General features: G+C 42.9%; 1 protein-coding gene across 3 annotated transcripts; it reads right to left on the bottom strand.

The window, feature by feature from the left end:
• Positions 1 to 95: 95 nt before the first annotated feature.
• On the bottom strand, positions 96 to 23,389 carry ENTPD5 (ectonucleoside triphosphate diphosphohydrolase 5 (inactive)). 3 transcript variants are annotated; one of them, XM_030949174.1, is made up of 14 exons: positions 23,335 to 23,389; positions 17,843 to 18,120; positions 16,549 to 16,628; positions 14,654 to 14,797; positions 14,239 to 14,314; positions 12,638 to 12,673; positions 11,707 to 11,795; positions 9,063 to 9,142; positions 7,798 to 7,859; positions 6,299 to 6,400; positions 5,312 to 5,452; positions 4,917 to 4,973; positions 3,328 to 3,443; positions 96 to 3,162 (listed from the first exon to the last, which is right to left on the bottom strand). In XM_030949174.1, the coding sequence occupies exons 2-14, from the start codon at positions 18,057 to 18,059 to the stop codon at positions 3,076 to 3,078; spliced, it is 1,287 nt and encodes a 428-aa protein (XP_030805034.1). In that variant the 5' UTR covers positions 18,060 to 18,120; positions 23,335 to 23,389; the 3' UTR covers positions 96 to 3,075. The 3 variants fall into 3 exon arrangements, with proteins under 3 accessions (XP_030805034.1, XP_030805033.1, XP_030805035.1); XM_030949173.1 differs by lacking the exon at positions 23,335 to 23,389 and adding an exon at positions 22,869 to 23,269; XM_030949175.1 differs by lacking the exon at positions 23,335 to 23,389 and adding an exon at positions 20,969 to 21,040.
• Between the last annotated feature and the right edge of the window lie 258 nt (positions 23,390 to 23,647).

Consider the following 23,647-nt stretch of genomic DNA (forward strand, 5'->3'; position numbering starts at 1 on the left):
ATGGTGTTTCTTGTGGAACTGGATAAGGGCTCCATGGAAAAGATACAAGGCAACAATAATATCCAGGAAAGAAAACTATACCACAACATCTTGAATATTGTTAAAAATTCTTTAATTACTAAAATAGACAATTCAAGATATTCTGTCTTCGGTTCCAAACACCAGCCTCTTGCATTAGACATTTGCCACTCACAGACTTAAACTAAGCACTGCCCACGGGCAAGATTTACATATATGAGTGACCAGTATCAGAAATTAACATCAGAGAGAATGAAACCCAAGTTTTGAAATGAAAGCCATTACTTGTGCTTCTACAGTCACTCATATTAGGCAGTTCTTGTTAGTGGCTGGCTCAAAGACATTACAAAGGAGGAGATAAAAATCAGGGCTGCAAGTAGAGCTCTTCTCTTAAAAATGGCTGCTTACTCTTCAGTTTAGGTAATAAATAATCTCATTGCACTAGGGTAAGTGTGAGGACTTGACTGGGTTGTCCAGATCCCCCCACCCACTTGGGTTCAGATGTAAACAGCAGGGGTTCAATTCTGCAAATTCTTGCAAAAATAAACCTTTTAACAGAGTTTTTGTTTCTCCCATAACTGAAGGATCATGCCAGTAAGAGAGAGTAGAAGTTCTGCTTCAGTTAACAAATTGTGCCACTGACAAATGAAGGCCCTGAGCATTCAGATTAAATGCAACTTTGGTACTGGGAAGCAGATGCTACCCCCTAGCATTTGTAGTACCAGAGTCTGAGGAAAAGAATGCAGAAAAAACAATTTCCTCTGCATGGTACCCTTCTTCTAGTCCCTCCTTGCTTCAGACAAAAACCAGCCCTCAAGCCCTCCTCAGGGCTTGTGTGTTTTCAGGGGGCAGATAACACTGCTGCTTCTCCCTTAGGTGGAGCATCCCACCTTCAAAACACAGCCTCACTGCTGCCAGCTCTTAGCCCCAAGATCCAGTAAGAGTTTGTCATTGCACTGGCTCAGACTGAAAGATGATTTCTGGATTATTAAATTAGCTTGTTCTTAGGGTAACACAGCCTGCAGTAACCACTGCATCCTGCTTTGTGTTTTCTGAGAATACAGAAGTGTTCACTGAAGACATAATGAATGCATTTGCAGTCACCTTGTTCTGCAGACCAAACCCTATACCGAGTTTTACCAACAGTAGGAAATGTTTATGGTTGAGAAGAGGCTGCAATTACTTTCTTTATGTTCAAACAGAAACTTCTAGAGAGGAAGGAACAGAACTTTGGTGTGACACAGGAATTTCTCAATGTGGATCTCAAACAGATTCTGGTAAGGACCACACATGTAGGATGAGCATGTCCTGTTTCAAAAAAGCAGCCTGAATTTATGGCAAAGTGTCAGTGATGAGACAAGTATGGATGGCTCCATCCACAACCCTTGGCTTCTTGTTGCTGACTGAACTTGTTCAATCAAAAGCATGCCTTGTACCCTCATGCTGTAAAACCTGAGACATGAGAAGCAGTAGCTTAATCAGCCACAGGCAAACTTGCACTGCTAACTAGAGGAAAAGGACTAATGTTCACAGTAAGGCAAGTTTCTAAGTCTCCAAACTGTTTGGCAAGACCACTGAAGACACGAGTGCATGACTTCCTCCCCTTGCTGGAAATTACCAATTATTTTCAAACCCAATTTGCAGAGAAGTCAGCATGAGGGCAGTCTTCGGTTTGACAGAAAGGTGTTTTAGAGCAACTGGGACAGTTGGGTAACTGCAACTGTCCACCAGGGAAATGTTCATCACAAGATATCAGTGGCTAGAAGTTTCCCTTAGTCACAACAGTAACACCTCTTTGTTGTGATGGGGTAAATTCACCTGTACCTTACACATTCCTTGAAGAGGTGAAGACAGTAGCAAGCTGCCAATTACTTCATGGGGTGGAAGACATTTCTACAGCTGTTTTTACTTAGGGCAATGGATGGGTTTCAAATGGCAGGCCACACCTTAGAGCTCACTCCAGCAAAAGGGACTGTGGCGCTCAGACCTCTTGCTGGCCCAGCAGGCCTTGCTGGGCTGTGACCCGCCTGCTGTCCTTGGGATAGCACCAGACTTGACTCTTGGGTGAGCACCACCTCAGGTCAGGTGTCCTGAATCAGTTCATACAAGAACCCGAGGAGCACCAGCAGCAGAGGGAAGAAGGCTGTGGGTGTGCCTTGCTGAGAGCAGAGAAACAGAACTGGCTCTCAAAGCAAAGTGAGCTGTCAGATCAGCCATTTCATCTGACTGCAGTCTCCTTGTGGGTGGAATGTGACAAGCTCATCTTCTGGCAGTTGAGTTTCAATAGCTGGCACTGCTGCCTCGTTGTGCCAGCACAACTATGTGTTATGACTACATGCTGAATGAATAAATTTATCAAGTCTGGTAGTCAGATGTACGGTGTAGCTGCACAGACTTGGAAAGGGCAGCAAAACTGAAACACAGGCACACATTCTGCTTAGGAAATGCCTACTGCCCAAAAAAATGCTTGGTAAATGACTATGTTTTAGCCAGCACCTTTCCTAAAACCATGCCCAAAGTATACTTACAGCAGACCTGTGAAAGACTGGAATATTCTTGCCATGTATTTGCTAAGCTAGCAGCTGGGTTTTTGGAACACTGAGGTTGGCAGCATCCAGAGTTGTTCACTTTTCTCTGCATCACTGTTGATGCTATTCCTAATTTCTGTATTTAACATCTCACAAGCAAACTGAAGTTATGCATGTTTAAAATAGAAGGGGGTAGGGGAAATCATGTGTCTGTAGTCTGCCACCACATCCAGGAACTCTGTGCTTCTAACAAACTTGCTGGTGAAAGCTGGTTTTGAGCCCCTTGCTTATTCTCTGCTGGAGTTTAGACCTTTTGACTTTCTTAAGGCAGATTCTGGATCATTTATGGCAATCACAGTTATAAATCATACTCTCATTAGGCACAATGCCAATCCAGGGTAAAGAGCTGTCATATATTTTTGGTCCATGTTCTGCTCTGTGACCAGTCCAGCTGAACACCATACCTGGAGATTGCAGTTTACTTTCTCAGCATTTTCAGAAATGCTGAAGTCCACAGCAGTATCACAAGTCAATATGTCATCCCCAGAGACTGCAGCAGGTAAAAGGTAGCACCCAAAGTCCAGCTTGTCTCTATGTTGTTTACTTTCTTCGTCAACTATAAAGGAAGAAAAACAAGTTATTCCTGACAGTTCTCTAGATTCATAAGTTACACAAATGACAGTAACTACATGTTACAAATCTGGAAAGATTCAGTAGATAATTAGTCAGAAAAATTAACTAATGCATGTTAATCAATAGGGATTTAACTGTTTTTTCTCACCTTTAAGACTGTGTTGTCCCTAAATCCAAAACCTTCCTTTAATAAAGCAGCGATGTAAGTGAGATCCATGCAGAGGAAAGGACTGGCTGAGTTGTACCTCTCCATGTTATCACAGACTAGAGAAGGAAAAAAGAAAAAAAAAAGGGATCTCAGCAAAATAACAACTTTTATCCACATTGTACATTTGAACTGAACTCAAGCCAAAGCTTACTAAAACAAGCCACCCTCTTCTACTGGTTATGTACGACACATGGTACACACTACAGAGCTGTTCTACAATGCTGGAGAATAAACCATATAGTACATCCAGTTTCTCTTAACTCCATCAAAACTACACCTTTTATGACAGCAACATAATCCACACAGCTCTTTTGAAGAACCTCTGCTCAACTGATAACTAGCAGGGTGTTAGATTACTTATTTTTTCAAGAACACAGCATCACTTGTTTTCATCTTCTCCATGGATGGATCCAGTAATGGATTCCACTTTCTAGGATGGCAGTTTATGGTATGTTTTCCAACCACACTTGTCTAAGGAAATGGAAGAGGCTATTGCCCAACCAACCACTCGCTTGCTGCAGCCAAGTCAAGACTCCGTAGTCAGGGTGACAGTGACTGGGAAATGTATTTACACTAAGCATCATGTTCTGGACCTACTGTTGCTGCCCTGTTCTACCAGCAGCAAGAGCAGAGTTCACTTCCCCCTAAGAAAACATTAGCAGCATCCCTCTACTATTGAAATGAGATAGAGAAGAATTAGTTCAGGCTCACAGAACCGATCACCTGATGGTCTAAAGCTAAGTAAGTCGTTTGATAATGTTAGGTAAGATCTTAGCTACGTCTTTGGAAATAAACTCTCTCACTATCCAGGGAAAAAATAACAACCAACCCACACTCAAACTTTAGAGCCTAATCCCCCTATTCAAAATCATCCAAGTTTCCAGGGAGATTAAGTTAAACTGAAAAATCATTAAAACTTAGGCCTTATTTTAGGAAAAGTCAGTCCTGAACTACATAATTAAGCATCTTCTGCTGAAAAATATGGTCTTCTATTGTCTTGAGAATGATCACAGTACAGAGGTAATTTGCTTTTAGCCATCAGCAGCCAGGCAAGGTGGGAGCTCTTTATCCACAGGAGGTACAAAACTAGAACAAGCATTCAGGAAAAAAGACAGGAGGAGGTAAAGGAATGTGGACTAGGCTATCAGACTTAAAAACCCTGTCCCTCCATTTTGTTAGAGATTAAATAGGATTTAAGGTGACAGACTTGCAGAATTCAGTGCTCTCTTAAACTCAGAGAGTTGCAGTTTGACAGAAGCTCTTGATGCAGCAAATTCACTTTCTTTTGTAGTGACTCTGTGAACTACCTCCTTCTCTTGAACAGAGCTGTAAATCCACCAACACCTCAGTGCTCTATCAGTATTGTCTTCTGCATTAGAGTCTTTGACTAATAAAAGTAACATGACAGGTGTAAGTGCAATAAAGGTTAAATAAATTTGCTTTTCTTCCAAGTCACATTATGTGCTGCCTACACATTGATATTTTTGTTATTTCTTGTCCAAACCAGTTTCCCAGCTCATGACAATTACCTTCTTTGGCTTTTCTTTCAAAATCTCTCACTTCCAAAACACCTCCGCGTTCATAATCTGAAAAAGATGTGAGAAAACATCATCATAGACCTGACAGCATTTGAATTCTTTATCCAAGTTGACCCTAGAATGCAACTCAGGGATGCTGCACTAGGAGTGAGACCTGCTTGGAACAGAAGACAGAGCTGCAGGTGTAACTGGAGCCCAGAGTATATTTCATGCGCTGAACACCAAACTGCAGTGACAGATAAATGTCCTTCCCTCCAGGAATTTTGTGTATCTCCTCTTTCTCAATAACATTGCTTTCCTCTGCTCCCCATGGCTCCAGCCACCAGGGTTCCTCTGTCTACTTTCTGGAAGGCATGCTCACATGAAGTAGATTATCCCAAATTTACCAATTAGGTTGGTGTCAGCTGCTCGATCATAGTAATAGGAGAAAGCATAGAAGGAACTTCCACGAATCTCCTCTGGTTGGTGAAGTTTCCCTTTGACAACCTTGAGTACTTCCAAGTAGCAAGGCTTGAATCCTGTTTCTCCTGTCAGGAAAAACACAGACTGGGTGAGCCAAAGAGCATATGCAAGAGATGGAAGAAATAGTGGCAACAGGATGAAAAATTAAAGAAGCAGAGATTAAAGCACCAGAACAAGAGCTTAGATATCCCTTCTGTAATCCAACATGGCATCTACACACAGGTGAGGACTCTAAAAGCCCCTCATCAAGGAGAACTGGTTAGAGCAGATCACTGCTGTGTCTGAAAGAAGGGCCACACAAACTACTTCCATGTCAGGCAAAACTCCCATTGACATGTTCTGTGGCCAGCAGAATCTTCTACATTTGCTGCCACATGTTAGATAAAACCTTGCTTTCTCTCCCCAGCACATCGTAATTTTACCAACCTACTCCACACACATGAAATCTGCAATTCAGCTCTCATGTCCCCAGTCCGTTCAAGTCTATGATGGCAGCAGACTCACCCTCTCTACACAGCATTAGAGACTTATTATTATTAGAGACTTAAGAAACAGTTCTACAAGTGAGATTAACTGGTAGGCCAAAATGTTTGTACCCTAACACAAACAGAATTTTTGCACGTTGCTCAAAGCCTCAGAAAAACCTCTCTTATTTGCACAAGTAATTCTAAACATTTCCTATAAAGGTATGATTTGTAACAAGAGATCACAGTCAGAGGACAGGGGTACAGGTCAGCTACTCTTACAGCTTCAGATTTTAACCTGAATTTCTCAGAAGTCAACCTTTTCAACTGGACAGATATCCTTCATATCCCAATCATCATCAGTTAACTGAGGAAATATTTGACAAGGAAAAACTCAGATTCTGGAGATAAGACTTATTGTAAAAGAAACAAGTCTCCTTTATTTACCTTCTTTGTTACCACCATACTGATATTTCACTCCCCCGGAGTGCCACTCTGCCTCCAACTGCTTTGGCAAACAAGAACTGCGGAACATTTGTCCATCCACAACTGGAAAGAGAGCAGAGAGGAGAGTCAGGAAGCATAGAATTTTACATAGCTATAAATCAATGGCAGAACCAGAAAAGACTGAAAGACCTTCATTAAAAAGTCTTTAAGTGGAAGTACAAAAATCTGAATTGATGGATGTGGCACTAACTGATTACAAATTAAGGACCAGTCTCAAGTCTGGAAAAGTTGTATCCATTTTGTCCTCCAAACAGCAGAGCAGCTAGGCTTGTCATTTCTTAATGAGATAAATGGTACAAGGGTATCTGGATAATGGCTATTCACCACAAAAGACAAGAAATGAGAGGTGATAAACACACAGATGCACAAACCCTCATGAGAGCAGATAACCAAGACAAACAAAACAACTGAGCAATGAAGACAAAACCTCCTAAGATAGAGATCAATGGCCACCACAGGATCCACTGAATGTACCTTTGAGGGGTTCAACCAGAAATACTGTAACTGATAAGAAGAAAACATGATTATTGCTGCACACACAGGTCTCACAGAAAAAGCAAACTTCTAACAGTATGCTTGAGGCACACTCTGGGACAGCAAAATTTGCTATGGGATGCTTAGGGAAAGGCTCAAAGGCTGGGAAAAGGGGGAATTAAGGGATCAGGGAAGTGCAGCTATGGCAAACCAGAGGGCACTATAAAAGAAGACAGTCACAAGTAAGCAGGCAGCTGGTCCATGTGCTTTTCTGTCTGAGCCTTGTGACCAATCATTGCAGTCTGTCCTATCTTCTTCTTAATCCCTACTCCCAAATGTTTTTGATTTGAGTACATTCCAGTAATTATCACAAGTCCATCTAGCTGCCAAGTAAGAATCCAGAAGGTGGAAAGACCCCAGGTCCTGGCCAGAGACTAGACAAAAGGTCCAAGCTCTGGGTGAGAGACTGGAAAGACTCAGGAATGTGAATATGCACTCAGGTTACTGAGTGAGAGCATGTGATGTGCTCCTGGGCTTCTATCTAGACTAGGGCATGCACACAACAGGTCTGGGGAACGCTACAGGCCAGGCAGATCCTACAAAGTGGGTCTGGCCTAAGCAGCAACCCTAAGGAAAAGGATCTGTTTATGCTGCTTATGCTTCTGTGGATGCTTGTAAAGCTGTGTGTTTGTGGCTGGCCATGGTGTTTGTATGCTCCCACATGTGCATTTCTGGAATTTGCACTTGAATGTCACTGCTAGTTGATCTCAAAAACAGGGAAAAGCAGCTGTCTCAAAAGACAACCCCTTAACAAGTGGTAGCTGTTTTCAGACAAACATATACCATCAGAAACATAGAAAAGCACAGGATACAGAAGTGAAGACACACAGGAAATGGGCTGCTAACACAAGGCTGAGTCTAAACATCTCTTCATAAATCTTAAATGTTTTAGTTTATGAACATACCTTCCATGTTCAAAGCTCCAAGCGTTGCAAGTCTTGCAGCTTTTAATCCAAACCCCAAATAGCTGTGAACAACAAAAGACAGATGTTATAGTCTTGATTCCTGCACATCTGGTATACTTTACCCATAGCCCTCTTCCTAAGTCCTGGAACACCCAAACCAAATTTCCTTCCTCTGATTCCCAAAAGGCTCCCTCTCTAAAACAGAGTTCCCTTTGCCAGAACAACCCTGAGGGCCCAAAGAGTGACACAAACGCAAGAAATACAAAGAGTTGTAAAATGGGTGAATCTAAAACTGCAGGAAGTGGTTAGAGCTGATGTGGCATTTATACAAGATGATCATGAAAAGCAAAAAAGCACCACCTTAAAAATGAGGGAGGAAGAAGGGTGTGTGCTGAGTGCATGGGAATAGGGCAGCCACTCTTATGCAGCACACACAAAACTATGTGCTCTTAGGGCAGAGTGCAGAACCTCCCACAAAATAGGAACTGTGGCTTTGTGTGAAATTCACCTGTTTTGACTCCACAGTAACTGCTACATTCATTATAAGCTAGAATATGAACAATGCTTATGAGAATGTCATCACACATTGCAGCAACACAGCTAGATTAAAATCCTGTTGATCCTTTCATTCCCATCTCTGTGTTTGGCCACTTACCACTTTTGTCATGTCATTTTAAACATTTCCAGAATATCCAGAGTGAAACTAACCTCCAGCTCTCTCTCAACTTTTAGGAGATGATTTTTCAATCCCAGTTATTTTAGGTGATCTAATGGACTGTATCAATGACTACAGCAATTAGTTACATCAGCAAATGTAAGGAGTAGGAGAGGATGACTATTAGGCCAGCTCTGCTGTCAAGTAACCAGATTCTATAACTGGCTGAGATGGTAATGTTCACTCCACTAAGTCTCAGGAAGTCCTCCTTCCAAATCTCTGATCGTTTTTAGTTCTGACTACTGGCACAATATCTACCTTTCTGCTTGTTTCAGAATATTTGGCTTGATTCCAGTAATAAGAATTCTTTTCCTTAAATATGGGTTCACAATGCTGTCCCTTCATTTGACAGACTGCCTAATATTCCCTTGCAGTGACATTAACCATGATCCTGGAACACTTCCAGCCAGCTAATGTCATGTTCCACTTCTACTGTTCCATGCAGATAAGTAGTAAAAAAGTCATGGTGTCTGCTGCTGGTACCAGGATGATGTGGCTCTTAGCTCAGGGACTGATTTCCTCAGTGGAAATAGCAGTTTTTGCTCCTCACCTGTGGGTATAGAGCTTGTACGTGCTATTAAACATTTCAAATGAGGTAAGAAAATCCTCAGGGGTTTCCTTCAGAGTTTCCTAGAAGTTAAGTAAAAGAAAAAATTGTTTTCATTTATATTATGCAATAAAGAATAACCAACTTTAATGTAGTAACACAGATATACCCATACAGTTTACTGCACACTCATCTGATCTGCTTTGAAAACAAAGTACAGCTTTCCAATGCTGCCACTGCTGTAATATCTGCAGCTTTTAACACTGATTTTATTTATATGCATCTTTGTGCTACTTCAATGTATAACAGGGAAGCACAACAGATCAGGATGAAAACACTTCCTAATTCAGGTAACCTGAATTTTTCTAGAGTACTTACATGTTACTCGACATGAAGAGAGTCCCCATCCCCATTACCAGAAATCAGCTGCACAACAAGTGCTATGAACTTTTTCAAGTCACACTAGGCACCTAAACTGAGGAACTCAGAAGAACTAAAAATACAAGGTATAGGCCCCATTTTCACCATGTCGAATGTCTTGCTGGTGCTCAGGGAAACACTGACCACTCACTCCCAGTCTTAGGGCTGCTTCACCTAAATTAGCCTCTTGTCTCACCACCTCCAGTTTCTTCCTCTCAGTCTTCTCTCTGTGCACACCTCCATCCCCCTGGGACCCTGCCCTAGCCTCCTGTCAGATTAACTCACACTCTTGCAAGGCTGAACTGCTCAGCAATCATTTACTGATTCTTTGTGTCCCCTCCCTAAGCTCTCAGTCTCAGTTTCTGTCTCTCCTCTCCTCATGGCCCCATCCTCCCACCCCTTCTTGGCTCCAAGCACTTTTATCATCTGCGGTTATTCTGGGCCAAGCAGCAGAGTCAGAGAGAACTGAAGCTGCACAGTCCTGCAGTTACCATTCAAGTAGGGAGATCCAGATCTGGGTTATTTTTTCTAGAGTCCTAGACAGAAGCCTGCTCAAAGCTGAAAGGAATTTGACAGTATTCAGCTTGAGCTTCTCCTGAGCAAATACAAATCAAAATTTGTTTTGGGTCTCAAGTTGATTATCACTGAAATGGCAGTCATATCCTTGGCCTCATACACACAGACTGCCATATTTTGAGTTCTGTTTCTAAACCTTACATCACAAAAACTATTTAAAGGAGAGATCCTCAAAAAAAAATTAGTTTGGAGAAAACAATTTTTATGCCCTACTTTCACAAAAAATGAGGCAGACACCAGACAGACAATTTCATAATTACTATGATTGGTTTTCAGTTGCTTTTAGCTTTGGCAATAATGCCATGAAATTAAAATCAGCTCCATACAGTTGTCACTATATGTTCCTCTACTTGCTTTTAATTTGTATTTAATTAATGAATCTCTTACAGTATTTTGTTCAAAACTAATACAAGAGCAAGCATGTGACTGCCTCGGATTGCAGGAAGGAAAAGTCTCCACTGCAAATCAAAGGGAGGTATCCCCACTAATTCTGTCAGATGGGAAAAACTCCCAAAAACATACTAAGCTTATTTATTTGAACTTGACAGCACAGGTGAGAAGCAGACATAGTGTACAAGCATGAACCTTGACTCCACACTGCCCTACAAATGCACACCATTAGTCCTGGTCAGCAGCAAACACTTCAGGCCTTTTCCTGCAAGGCTGGAAGGGGACATTTGAATCCTGAGCTGCAGTTCAGCCTATTTCACAGTTCTATTTATTCTCCAAAACCCTGACATGCAACACCCTTTCCTGTTGGTCCAGTGCCCACTTTAGCAGGTGTTATCAACACAAAACAGAGGACAAGCCCAGAGTATACTTGAGGCTTTGCTGAACAGGATAAGGTTGCATGTCATGTTTCAACATAACACACAGTTGCAGAATTAGAGTATCCTGATGTGAAAGCCATGTGTTTTGTAGCCACCAAACATCCTTTGATAATCTTAAGTTCTATAAAAAAAAAGTTAAAGAAATTACTCCTTCAGAAAGAGTGACATAAACACATCACAATATGAAGGTACAGAATAGGTAATTTTCTCATGCAAACTGCAGAGTTGGGTCCCAGTTCAAATTGTTTCTAAACAGCTACAGAACTACTAAAAAATCCAGCAGAGGTGTCTGGGGGACAGAGAGCAGAATGCTCAAAAGGAATGAGAAGAAACTGCGAAGAAAACAGAGAACTGACTGTGCTGACTTTGCTGCTATTAAAGAAATTTACCCTACACAACACTCCTCCCCTCCAAAACTTAGTGAAGATCTGTTATCAGACTCGAATGGGAAAAAAAAGAAGATAGACCAGCCCCTACATTCTTCTAATATTCAAGAACATTACCTAGAAATGTTCTACATTTGCTGAATACACAGCAATATCAACATTAATGAGACTTTCCCAGCCTCAGTCTAGAAAACAAAAGCTGGTTCTTTTTGGTTTTACTCATTTGCTTTCTTTTTATTTCCTCATGATTCAGGCTCCTTTGTTTGCAGCGCCTATCAGCCGGATCTCAAAGGGAACAGAAATACAGATGTTCTGTAAACCAGGGATGTTCTGCTTGTGCCACTGCTGACAAAGTGGCACCAGAGAGTGCAGCAGTGCTCAGGTCTCTCCACCAGCCTTGCAGTCCCAACCCACACACTTTTAACCACTCCTCACCTCAAACCGTGGCAGGAATGTGATTTGGGTTGAGGCTCCTCCCAAGTCCAGAATCCCAACAGTTTGCTGGTTCTGGCCAGACAGCTGCCCTGCAAACAACACCGTGCTCAGAACAGCCCCAAGTGCACAAATGCTGAAATGCAGACACTGTGTGGATGCTCAGGCAGCCCCCAGGTGATCACAGCAATACAAGGAGGGCTGAGCTGCCCTTCAAAGAAAAAACCTCAAAGAGAACAGGCAGGCAAACAGAAGGTATTACAGAATGAGACACAGACTTTCTTCCTTGATTCCAATCTCTCCTCCAAAGAGACAAAAGCAGATAAATCTCCAGATATCAAGCAAAAGCTGAAAGTAAGAGACAAAGTATCTCCTGCAGAAGACTGTCAGGGAAAGTACACAAATTTTGTAACCACCATGTAGCTGGGCAAAAGCAGTAGGGGAAGGAAGGGTAGTAAGAGCCAAACCAGCTATTATAATTTCTCTTCACCCAGAGCAGCTTTTATGCTTGCTCATCTATCTACTAGAGTACTGATTTTCTTTTCTCTAGATTGCACTCCCAGAAGCTCTTAGAGGCAGTAGTGCTAAGGCACCATGCCCCGCAGCACCACTGTAGCTGCACAGCTCACACTGGGATGAAGAACGCTGCAAGAACTTGTTTCCCACACATGAGCAGTACCACTCCCCAAAGCATGTTAGGGAAACCAGCCTGCCAGTGCCTCCAAGATCTGAGTAAATTTTGGCACCTTCAGGGTTAAGATGTCTCCTTCTTACTACAGACTCTGGAACACAGTCTGCCCAAGGCAATCCTCTGCTTTAGCATTGGTGAGAGAGCAGGCAGAAAAAGCATGGCCAAGGCAGAGGAACTTAGGGTGATCATCTCCAGAGAAGTTACTCAAGTTCAAGTTTAGAGTAGTTATACAGAATTAATTACCTGTCAAAAAGTTCACAGTGATCCAAGCTAAAATTCCTGCAATGAGTGAAAAAAAAGAAAAAAAACCAGTCACCATTAAATACTCCCACAATCTCCTGCCCACTGTTCCTAGCCCTCCGCAGGTTATTTATTTACCTGGAAGTCATTATTAGCTTAACCCAACCACCCCAGACTTCAGAGATTATTTCAAACTCATAATTAAATTATATGATGCATTACTGATTCATACAAGTCTCATGAGCTGAAATAGGTAGGACTTTGTAATATCCATGCAACTGCAGCACACATAAATCATATCTATTATCCAAACAACATACAAAGAAGTAATGAGCTGACACAATGCACAAGTTTCCTTGGGGCTGTTTTTGCAGTCCAGCATTTCAATTCCTAATCTGAAAACTGCATTCACACCACTCTGTGTTTTAATCTTAAGGTTTCTATAATTACACTGCAGACAGAGCAGCAACCAGTAAAACACAAACAGCTCCTTTGACTCCAGTGGCTTGCTTGACACTGACATGATTCTCACCCACACATGTGACAGTAGAAGAGGTAGGGATTTTAAATAAATTTGGCAGGCTGCCCTGTGCTCTTTATGCCTCATTGGTACTGCCCCATGTCAATAAAAGAGTTCTCCCTACTGTACAATTCACCCATTAATCCATAGTGACAAAAATACTTGAAGACTTTATGATACTTCTCCTTTTCTCACAGCCCATGTGGACAGATTTTTTCTTTAATCTTCCTCCATTTATTAGTAGTTTAAGCACTGTGATAATTCTTTCCTTCAACACCTTCCAAAGTGGCAACTTATCTGCCATAAGGAAGAGTTCTGAACTGAACATAACATGACAGGATGTTTTTTTTCATCAGGCATCCATACAGGTGATTATTACTTGCCCATTCTCCAAGGTAGTAAGTCTGGATATGTAGTCAGAATGTTACACTGTTTTCTGCACTGCAAAATCATTGCTCACTCCAAACCTACAACATATTTCACCTTTTCTTGTATTTTACAGTACTTGTTGGCTACTTTACTAGCAGTATTTTTCCCAACAGAATATTTTTAACTTACTATTTTATTATTTAGTTATCTATTTTTAATACTTGCCAATTATCCTTCATTCTCCTCTAATATTCACAATCCTCCCAATTTTAGGTTGAAAATTGATGAGCTGATCATAATAGGTTATTTTTAATGCTAATATTGCAGAATTTACAAGGCATTTTCCATAAGCTTCCCAGCTTGCTAAATATTGTCATGTAGCCTTTCAGAGGTGGACACCACCTCCTTTGCACCAGTTCCCAGGAGCAGGCTTCAGCTGGTCAGCCTGCATCAGGCAATGCTTATTGTTGAGATAAAGTTTTGTCCTGAAACTTGTGAAATCTTTTTGTCTATCTGCATTTGTAGCCCAACAGGTGACCAAGTAATGAATAGCACCTCAAAAAGGCAGGATTGCATTGTTTCAAACAGGGTCAGAAACATTTTATTTTTTTCTGCTTAGTTTAGGGACCATTTTTCTTTCCCTCTCATGTTCCTAAGATATCCCTCTTTTTCCCATTTCTCTTTGCTTTTACTTTTTACCCCTCCTAAAACACACCTTCATGAGATCCGTCCATGATGCCAACACTGTCCTCTGGAACCAGGAATGGTGATTCCTCAAAGACTTCTTTCACCTGAGCAAAGAAATAGTGATTCGATTGCTTGGTCTTCAGAGACTTGTTCCGCTCTGAGGGTGACAAAGTTTTGTTTTATACAGCAGTAGAAACTAAGACAAGTGTGTGGAGTAGGGGCTAGGAAAGAAAGAACTACTGTAGGTCTCTCTCCATGCCTTGTGTCACAGCAAGACACAGGATTTCAGGACCAGACAAGATACTCTGTGAGTTTTATGCTATCATGGGATTACAGTCTCTTTTCAGAGATTAAATTCTCTTATGCTAAACAGAATAGAGAACTGAATTTAAAAAAAAAAAGAAACAGGGAGAACAATACCAGTGCATCCAACTCAGTACTACCTCAGAAAGCAGAGCCTGAGCTTTCTCCTCTGACAGCAAGCGAAGTCCAGCTGTGGCTTTTAACACCACTGGGGTCTTTTTCCAGAGATGAGGTGGCACAGCATCTACAGCCATGTCCAGCAATGTTTTGACAGTTTCAGCACCCTAAAAGGAAAAATATGCTTTTTATATGGTTTCCTCCTACAGGCCATCAGAGAATATGCCTCTCAGTTTCCCCTCAAAACTGTGAGAACAGTATTCAATAGCAGAAGATACTCACACCCAAGATAAGTACAAAAACCATGCCAGACATCTCATTAGAACATTAAGCAGAATGTCTGCATTGGAAGGAAAGTTGTATTCACAAATATATTTTAAGGAAGATCAATATCAGTGTTTGTGGAAGGTATTTTTTTGAAAGGATGGAGGGAGGCGAGGGAACTGATAACCTGACAAACCTAAACATCTTGCAGGATGATGAAACTAAATGGTGCAATTACTGACTGAGGCTACCAAAGCAAGGGCAAACTGTAGGGAGAATTGTAAGGGGGCACAGTATTCCCCAATGAGTTGCAGCTGTGTTAACACCTGTAAGTAATTGAGCACCAGGGGCATAAAAGGGTGGAGCTGGACAAAGAGTCAGAAGACTGCAAGAAGAAGCAGGAGAGTCCCAGAGAGGGTTGCAGCGAGGACAAGGAGAGTCCCAGGAGAAGATGGTGAGTTCCCCTAGAAGGGCATGAATAATATCAGAAGAAGACTGACCCCATGAGGGTAGACCCCAGGAGAGGGTTGGAGAAGCTCTGGACATGCCAGGGCTCTGTGGCAGTCTGGCAGCAATATCCTTCGTTGGATCACTGCTAGATTAGCTGCAGATGCTCCTGGCTGGGTGCTTCGGGAAAAGCCCCTGGAGGGGATGGACTCTGTTGTTGTAATGCTTACTGTTATATATGAGTGTACTTGTAATGTTTACTGTTATGTATGTATTGTTGTAAACATGTTTAATACAACAGCAAACATCTGTAGATTTCACTAAATGCAACATAAGAATTCCAAGTGTGTCCATAGCAATTATTGTAATTAAAATGCCAGCTGTGCAATGGTTACCACACAGGGTACAGACATCACTGCTGGCTCTCAATTATTTCCACTGCTCTAACAATCGCAGTTTGGCATTAGCAATAAATATTCTCCTGTGAAATGCCTAGAAATCTATTTTGGGCCGAGTTCTCCTCTCTTACCCAAAAAACAAGTTTTACTGGAATCATAGGTGATCTTATAAAAGTTTTAAAAAAATCCCCAATCCATTCACTCTTCCATGAAGTGTCACACTCAAATTCCTGTAGCATGGAATCCAACTGAGCAAATGAGAAACCAGAAATCCCCATAATGCTAGCTCCCAACTTCAAGGCTGCTGAAGCACACAAAATAGTGTATCTAATCTGTCATTTCTCTGGCACCTCCTTTAGTTTGTGAAAGAGCTTCCTGTCAGCACAGGGGGTCTGGAAAATGGCAGCTTACTTCAGAACTGAGAAAAGTATTTCTAAATGAGACAGAGTATGCATTTACTCATATTTGGGGTAGCTGTAGAGGAAATAAACACTGAATATGGATGCTGCTAGAGACAAAAATCACTTTGTCTTTGAAATTCTCAAAGGCATATAGTCTAGTTATATAAACATTGAAGCAATTAATTAATCCACTGTTCCACTGATGAAATATGTAAAACACCAGCTCCTATTTCACCATGTTAAACTTAACTCACAAAAGTAGAGGAACAGGTTTAGAGAGACAGCAGCAGAACTTTCACATTTCTTCTTGACTTTTTGCAATTGCAATCAGTAATACTTGAACTTGGTAGACTCTAATGACTATAACAGAAGCACGACCAACTCCCAGGGAATGAAGGCCAGTCCTACCTTTTCAGGCTGATCAGCATATGCAGACAGACCTGGCTTCACAGACTCAAAGATTTCCCCTTCCACCTCTGGAAGGTTTTCTGCACAAACAAAACATTACATGATGCAGTCAACAACTCAAATCTTATTCTTTAATTTCCAAAAGGTTGCCCTCAACTCCTGTGAAGTGACTATCCTTGATTCTCCTTGCAAACAAGATTATTCCCCTCCTGAAACAAGCCTTGTACCTTCACTTCAGGAACATATTTAGCAGAAACTTGCCCTTGTACCCTCCAAGTTCACAAACAATTTATTAATAACATGTTGTAATAATTAAAAGTATGTTCATTTAGCATTTGTGAACTACAGTAAGTTACAACAATGCAGCATAACTGTCACCTAGTCTTAATAGAATTTCTTTCCCTTTCTGTCCTTAAAAAAGTTGTGAAATACTAGTGCATATTAAGACACACACCATCAATACCCAATTATCCTAAGGTGATTCATCCAACTCAGACAGAACAGAGCTAACTGTGCTCAAGTACTTGACTGAGAAGCCAAACAAGTTTGACCACTGCTCCCAGAGCAGTTGGGGTGTAGAAGCTATCCCTGAGTAATGCATACTGCAAGCCAGGCTGAGTCAAACACAACTGGACCTTGTACCAGTCCTTCCAAACCATGGATGAAATCATGCAGAGACACATAAGCACTATGACCCAGCAAGCAGCCCTCAACCTTTGCAAACCTGCTGGCTCACTGTACCCAAGCTACTTCATCCTCCTGAATCCATCCTGTCATACATGCAGCCAAAATCAGGCACCTCTACACCATGAGAGCACCAGATACACAGGAGTGTGGTGCCTCTTAGCACACTTCTCCTGGGAATGGCTCAGACCTTCAGTACTTAATAGCTCTTTAATTTACTGATTTTAATTTGCTACAAAATGTGACATAAACATATGCAGAATTCAAGTATCTCACGATAAAATTTAAGGTAACATGCAACCTGACAAAACCAGCCTAAGTATCTTTTTATCTCAATGAGATATTCCTTTTAAGCAGCTGCATAGATGAAAATGTTTGAAAATTTAGAATTCTCCAGTATACCCAGAATTGTATCTCTGAGACTCAAAAGACCTACAAAAAAGGTATTTAAACAGCAAAACACCATGACAAATGGACAACAAACACCTGCAGGAGGACCATTTGAAGGACAAACTGTAGAAATCTTCAGCTGCTCCCAAATGCTGAGCTGGCAAAAAACAAAACTGTTTTGAGAAGATGGAATCTAAGTCAACATACATGGGGGTCTTACCTGGGCTCTTCTGCACAAAGGTGTAAATATGAATACGGGTTCCAGTGCTTCCTGCATCAAACATGATGCCATAAAAAGTGTTTGCTTTGGCATTTATAGGGCACACATTAGGTGGAAAGAACTCCTGAAACCACATTTCCCTGTTTGAATGTGAAAGAACGAAGGGCAAAGAGGAAAATGCCAATGCTATAAGGATGGGAAGTCTGGAAGATGCCATCTTGCCAGGACCTCTTGAGGCTGTCAAGCACGTATCAGCAATAACAGGGCTGCAGAAGGTCCTGAAGAGAAAAAGAAAAGAAAGAAGGAATGGAAATTACCAAGAGCTCTCTCCTTTAAAACTCTGTTAAAAAAGAAAATAAATAAACCATTCTGTACATATACATTCTCCCTTTAGGTGCTTTCCAACACCTCATCCAAAAAGAGTTTATTGCACTTAGTGCTATAATTACATCTAACTAATTTGTACTTTCAGAGTAAAGGTCTCTTCATTTCCCAAGCGCAGAAGAGACAGAGTAGTTTGCTTTCCAGTGTTTCTAGTTTCCACTTTTAGACAATTTCTTCCTCTTATTTGTCTTGCAGGTTTTAAATATTCAGAGTCTCCAGTACCTCCTCCCAAAAGCCCAAATATTATCTGAAAAGCAGCAGTGCCAGAGGGGAACTCTGGGCAGAATCACTTTAACATTTGCACACTTGAGATGCTGTGGCAGAACACAAGTATTATTCAGAGTCACAAACAAAGAGAATTTCATCTCGGGCTAAGAACAGCTGCTGGGAGAGAATAGCACACAGAGAGAATGAAGGCATATCCTTCCAGCAGCATCCCCATCTCCGAGAAAAGCCTGAGCTGCACCAGAGGGGCTGAACTGAAATGCACCTGAGCTCTGCCTCTCCCTATTTTTTCATATTTTTCTTTTCTGTTTTTTTGATTTGGTTCTTATTTTTAGAATTATAAACAACAACAAAAAAATCATAGCAAAACCCACACACTCTCACAAACCTAAAGCAGTTGCCCCAAAGACTCAGGTTGCTTACAGAGCTTTTAACAACAGTGTCCCAAAGCTGTGTTACACAGTATTGGATATCAAGATACAACTACATGGTCCCTTAACACCTATCCCTTTGCATGTATTTTTCCTAAGATATGCTAATAAAATACATGGGCCCAGAAATCATGGGGTGCCCAGGTAAAAAGAAGGACACTATCTAGGCATCTTTAACAGCAGAAAAGAGCATGTGGCCAGATGTCCCACCATATGCAGTATCGCCTGCACCAGCCCACACACAGAGCACTCTGCATACAGAAGGTGCAAACAGTTCCTTATCACTTCCCAGACACTTGGTAACGCATGCAACCACCCACAGCACTGCAGATTCTACTTTATGTGGCTGTTCATCAGCTGTGCCCAAGACCCCTGCCCACTGCTTGCTCTTACACTTGACTGCTTTTTAGCAATCTGCTTAGCCCCACCATGTTCATTCTCTTGAAATCTTCACTTGCTGTCTCTATCCTACATGTATTCATTCCTAAACCCTCCCCTTTCGTTTCTATGTGTGTTTACCATAGCCTCTATTTCCTCACACCTTTCTCCCACACCCAAAAATCTCACTTATACCACTTCCTTTTATCTCAGATTCAGCCCTTGTAAGACATTTATTATTTCCATTCTTCACCTTTGTCCCCAGTTACAGCAAAGGGAGATTAACTTTTACCCATTCCCAGCAAAAAACATCACATTCCTCAGGCACCTCTGTAACTCACTCCAGCATTCTGCTATGTCTAGAGCCACAAAGTGCACAGCCCACTGCAGATGGGTAACCTCACCTGTCTGCTGTGACCTTTATTTTTATCCTCCCATTTCAAAAATGCAGAAATGCGGGCAGAGACTCCTGATCCTCTCTGCCTTAGAAGCACACTCTGGAAAGAACTGACCACAATTCCACCAGCAGACAAATAAACTCCAACTGCAGTAACTTCTAAAGTATACAGATTTTATGTGGAAAGGAGTAAGTAGGTAATTCTGTAACAAAGTGCTCTCCTGGAGAGGCTTGATGAGACGAGCCAAGCAGTTTGGCACTTTTGTGGCTATGGATTTGTACTAAGACGCAGCTGGCATTACCCAGGTTTGCTTCACCACAGCAAGGAGGGCCACTGAAAATCCAAGCAGCTGCACTGTTTTAACAGAACTGTAAGGTGCCTTAGTGAGAGCCACCTTCCAGCAGGTCTGAAGAGGTGTTCTTATTCTCATGCAATGTAAGGATTTTGTTTAATGAACTACCACAAATGCAACCCAAGCACCTGTCTTAAGAACAAACTCCAGAGTCCTATTACAAACAGCACATGTGACAGTTATGTAAGCCTCAGAATCTCTGATGATCCGAAAATATCTGAGCAACTGCCATCATTAACTCATACTTTCCTTACCAGACCTACGAGAACCTTAGTCTCGCATGAAATTTCCTCACAAAGCTTCTCTTCTCCATCCCTTCTCAGATATTCACCACTTTCTGTTTTCTACATTTCCCCTTTTTTCCTTTCTCCTTTTATACTTCTAAGGAAGTATAGAACTCCAACAAAACGTCAAACTCACAACCAATCACCACGGGATTTTATTTTTCCTCTCCCTCATTAAGAATGAAAAACGCACGCTGAGCCCCTTCAATGACTGGTGAAGTCCATTTAATCAAGCACACCAGCAAAACAATGTCCACAAGAAGAATGACAACAGATGAGAGTAAGAAATCAGAGCAAGAGAAAGAAGTCAGGAGAGCATAACAGAAATGGAAATGGAAAAAATGTGGAAAGACAGAATCGAAAGTATGGAAGAAAAAATTCAGGGTAGAAATACACAAGACATAAGTTACTGAGAAGGATAAATATATTTTCAAAACAGTTCCTCTCAAACAACTTAAAAGTCCTAGCTGGTATCAGAACTCAAGAGGGTGGAGAAAATGAAGAATAAACAGAAAGGAGAAAACAGGGTAATTGTTATGTGAGCACAAGGTTATTAATGCAATCAAGCAGTTCAGCCAGGTAAAGCCTACAGCTCCCTATCAATAGGCTCAGTTACTGTCCTTCAAAAGGAGCAGTAATAATCAGCACTGACCATGAACATGTTAGGCACACACCTGAAGCAGGATGGAAGCAACAACAGCTATTCCACTCCAGGGACTCCTAATGAAAACCACCTCCAGAGCACCAAGGCAAGAGACACCGTGCCTGCGCTCCGTCACCTCGGCTGCCAGCTAACAGGAGTGGACTATGTATCAGGCAAATTATAAGGTCATGAAGGCACATCAAATACCAATCGAGTTGTTTTATTCAAATTTGAGTTTATCATTACTCAATACAAGCAGTGAAACATGATTATATAACTACACAGGATGAATTTCAAGAAGTTGAAAGTTAACTCGAGATCGAGTTAGTAAAACATTTACACAAACACTACTGTTGACCTCAACACCGCTGAGGCCTGAGCCAGCAGAACAGCACAGAACACTCATTTCCCAGTGCAGAGAAACACATGTAAATGTCATCTGTACACAGCAGATTTTAGGTACTAAATAAAAAACACCCAATATAAAAAATTTGGGAGCTATGCAAACTGTATGATCCAGAAATATTGGGATGTTGCATAGAGACTTCCAAGACTGAAAGCATGAATAAGAAGGAAAAAAAACCCCACAACCAAAGTCTCCCTAAACAACAAAATTAAAAACTATAGCATAATAATAACTAACGTTAAGACAGCAAAACACAACCTTACTTAGAGCCCACCATACACAAAAACACTGGTAATTTTCAAGACAAGAAATATTCTGTACTTGACTATTTCTGACAAAATAACACGCAAAACACAAACCACACAACAGAAGCATCTCCCTGTAAAAACAAATGTGATCTGAAGGGAGGGAGAAGCAGTGTACCAGAGTTACACACGAATTTCACTTCTGTTTCCTAAGACAATATTGGGAAATATTTGGAGGTACACAAAAATATTAAAAAATAATAATAAATATTAATTATGTAAACACAGGCAAATATTTTACTAAAATAACTATATTAGGAAACAAATAAAATTACATAATTCAATTAATATTCTTCCATGCTGAAGCACACCAGAAATCATTCAGAATGGAAACTCTTCTGCACTAAAACAGTAACAAAATCTATTTTCCAGATGAGCAGCTCTTATGGTCACAAAATCTGTTTCCCAGATGAGAGCTTTAACACTTAACACTCGTGACTAAATAAATGCTTTTAAACCTTTTTTTCCCAGAAGAAAAAAGGTTATTACATTTTTTCTGGAGTTACTTTTATCTTTTAAAAAAATAGCTTTATAGATTGTTTTGACAAAAACTTAAGCTTCTTAAAAGCACACTGTTTAGAAGACTCAATAGAAGGAATAACTGAATTCAAAGGCAGAATTTCCCAGTATTTCCATAAAAATAATGGCACAAGTGCACATATGTTTTCAGTAAAATGCTGGCTCTAGAGCGTTGAACTCCAGGGGAAAAAAGTAGAACCAACTCACAAACATCCGTTATAGGAAGTTTTAATCTCTCTTCCCCCATACGGAGGCTCCAAATACACATTATTTATTTATTCACATTTCTGGCCAAGTGGGTTTTCAACTTTCCTCTTTAATTAGCCCGAGGCAGCTTTTCCAGGGAACCGCTACACGGCGGTGCGGGCACCCGCGCAGAGCGGCGAACGCGCTCACCTGCGGGGCTCTAACGGCACTTTCCCTTTCCCTGGCACAGCCGCTATTCCCGGAAAACAGACCTTGGCAGCCCCGGGGCGCCCAGGGCTCTGCCTGCATGCCGGGCTGGGAGCGCTGGCTCCCGGGAATGCCGCTCCCCGGGAATGCGCCGGACACGGCGCCTCAGGCCCCGCCAGACCCCGTCGCCCGGGGCTGCTGGCTCCGTCCCTGCCGCGCATCCCGGCGCCAGCGTGTCCTGCCTCGCTCCATTTCCCACAGCCGCGACCCAAGCCCCCGCCCTGGGCACGCCCGAAACCCTTCCCTACCTTCCTTCCCTCTGCCCTGGCAAAAGCCTCCGCGGATCCCCCCGTGCCCCGGCGGGGAGCGCGGCCCGGGACCCGCAGTTCTTCCCGGAGGCGGCAGCGGTGGCGCTGGGCAGGAACACCCGCAGGACCGCCCGTCCCCGCCTCACCGGCGGCCAGCGCTATCGTTCGGCCGGGACGGGACGTCCTCCCGCCCGCCCCTGGGGATAACGGGGACGCCGGCGCAGCTTTCGCGTCTCCCGCTGCCTGCCCGGCCTCGCACCCAGCGGAGCGCACTCCCGGGACGCCGGGACCGAGCACGGCTCGGGGGCGTTTACCCAGCCCGGGAGCGGCGTTCCCGATCCCGGCGCCGTTGGCACCGGGGGGATTGGGGGGGGGACGGAACGGGACGGCGGGCGCGCGGTGTCCATGACAGCGCGCGGACGCTGCCGCGCCCCTCCCCCCGCCCCCGCCGGCTGCGCGCGCTCACCGGCCGCTCGCGGCGCTGCATCCCGCCGGCCCCGCGCGCCGCGTCACCGCCAGCCCACGTGACGCGCCGCCCGTCGCGGGAGTTGCGCGTGGCGGGCGCGCGCCGCCCGGGCTCCGCGGGAACGGGAGTCAGTCCCTCCCGCCGGGCCCGACACCGCTCCCGGCCCGCAGCCACCGGCGGCCAGCTCCCGTCCCGCGGCGGCACGGCACGGCACGGCACGGCACGGCACGGCACGGCACGGCACGGCACGGCACGGCGCGAGCTCCCCGCAGGCAGCGCCCGTCCCGCCGGGGCCGTGCTGTGGGACGGCAGC

The sequence above is a fragment of the Camarhynchus parvulus genome, chromosome 5 (genome assembly GCF_901933205.1).
Source record: "Camarhynchus parvulus chromosome 5, STF_HiC, whole genome shotgun sequence".
Taxonomy (NCBI): Eukaryota; Metazoa; Chordata; class Aves; order Passeriformes; family Thraupidae; genus Camarhynchus; species Camarhynchus parvulus.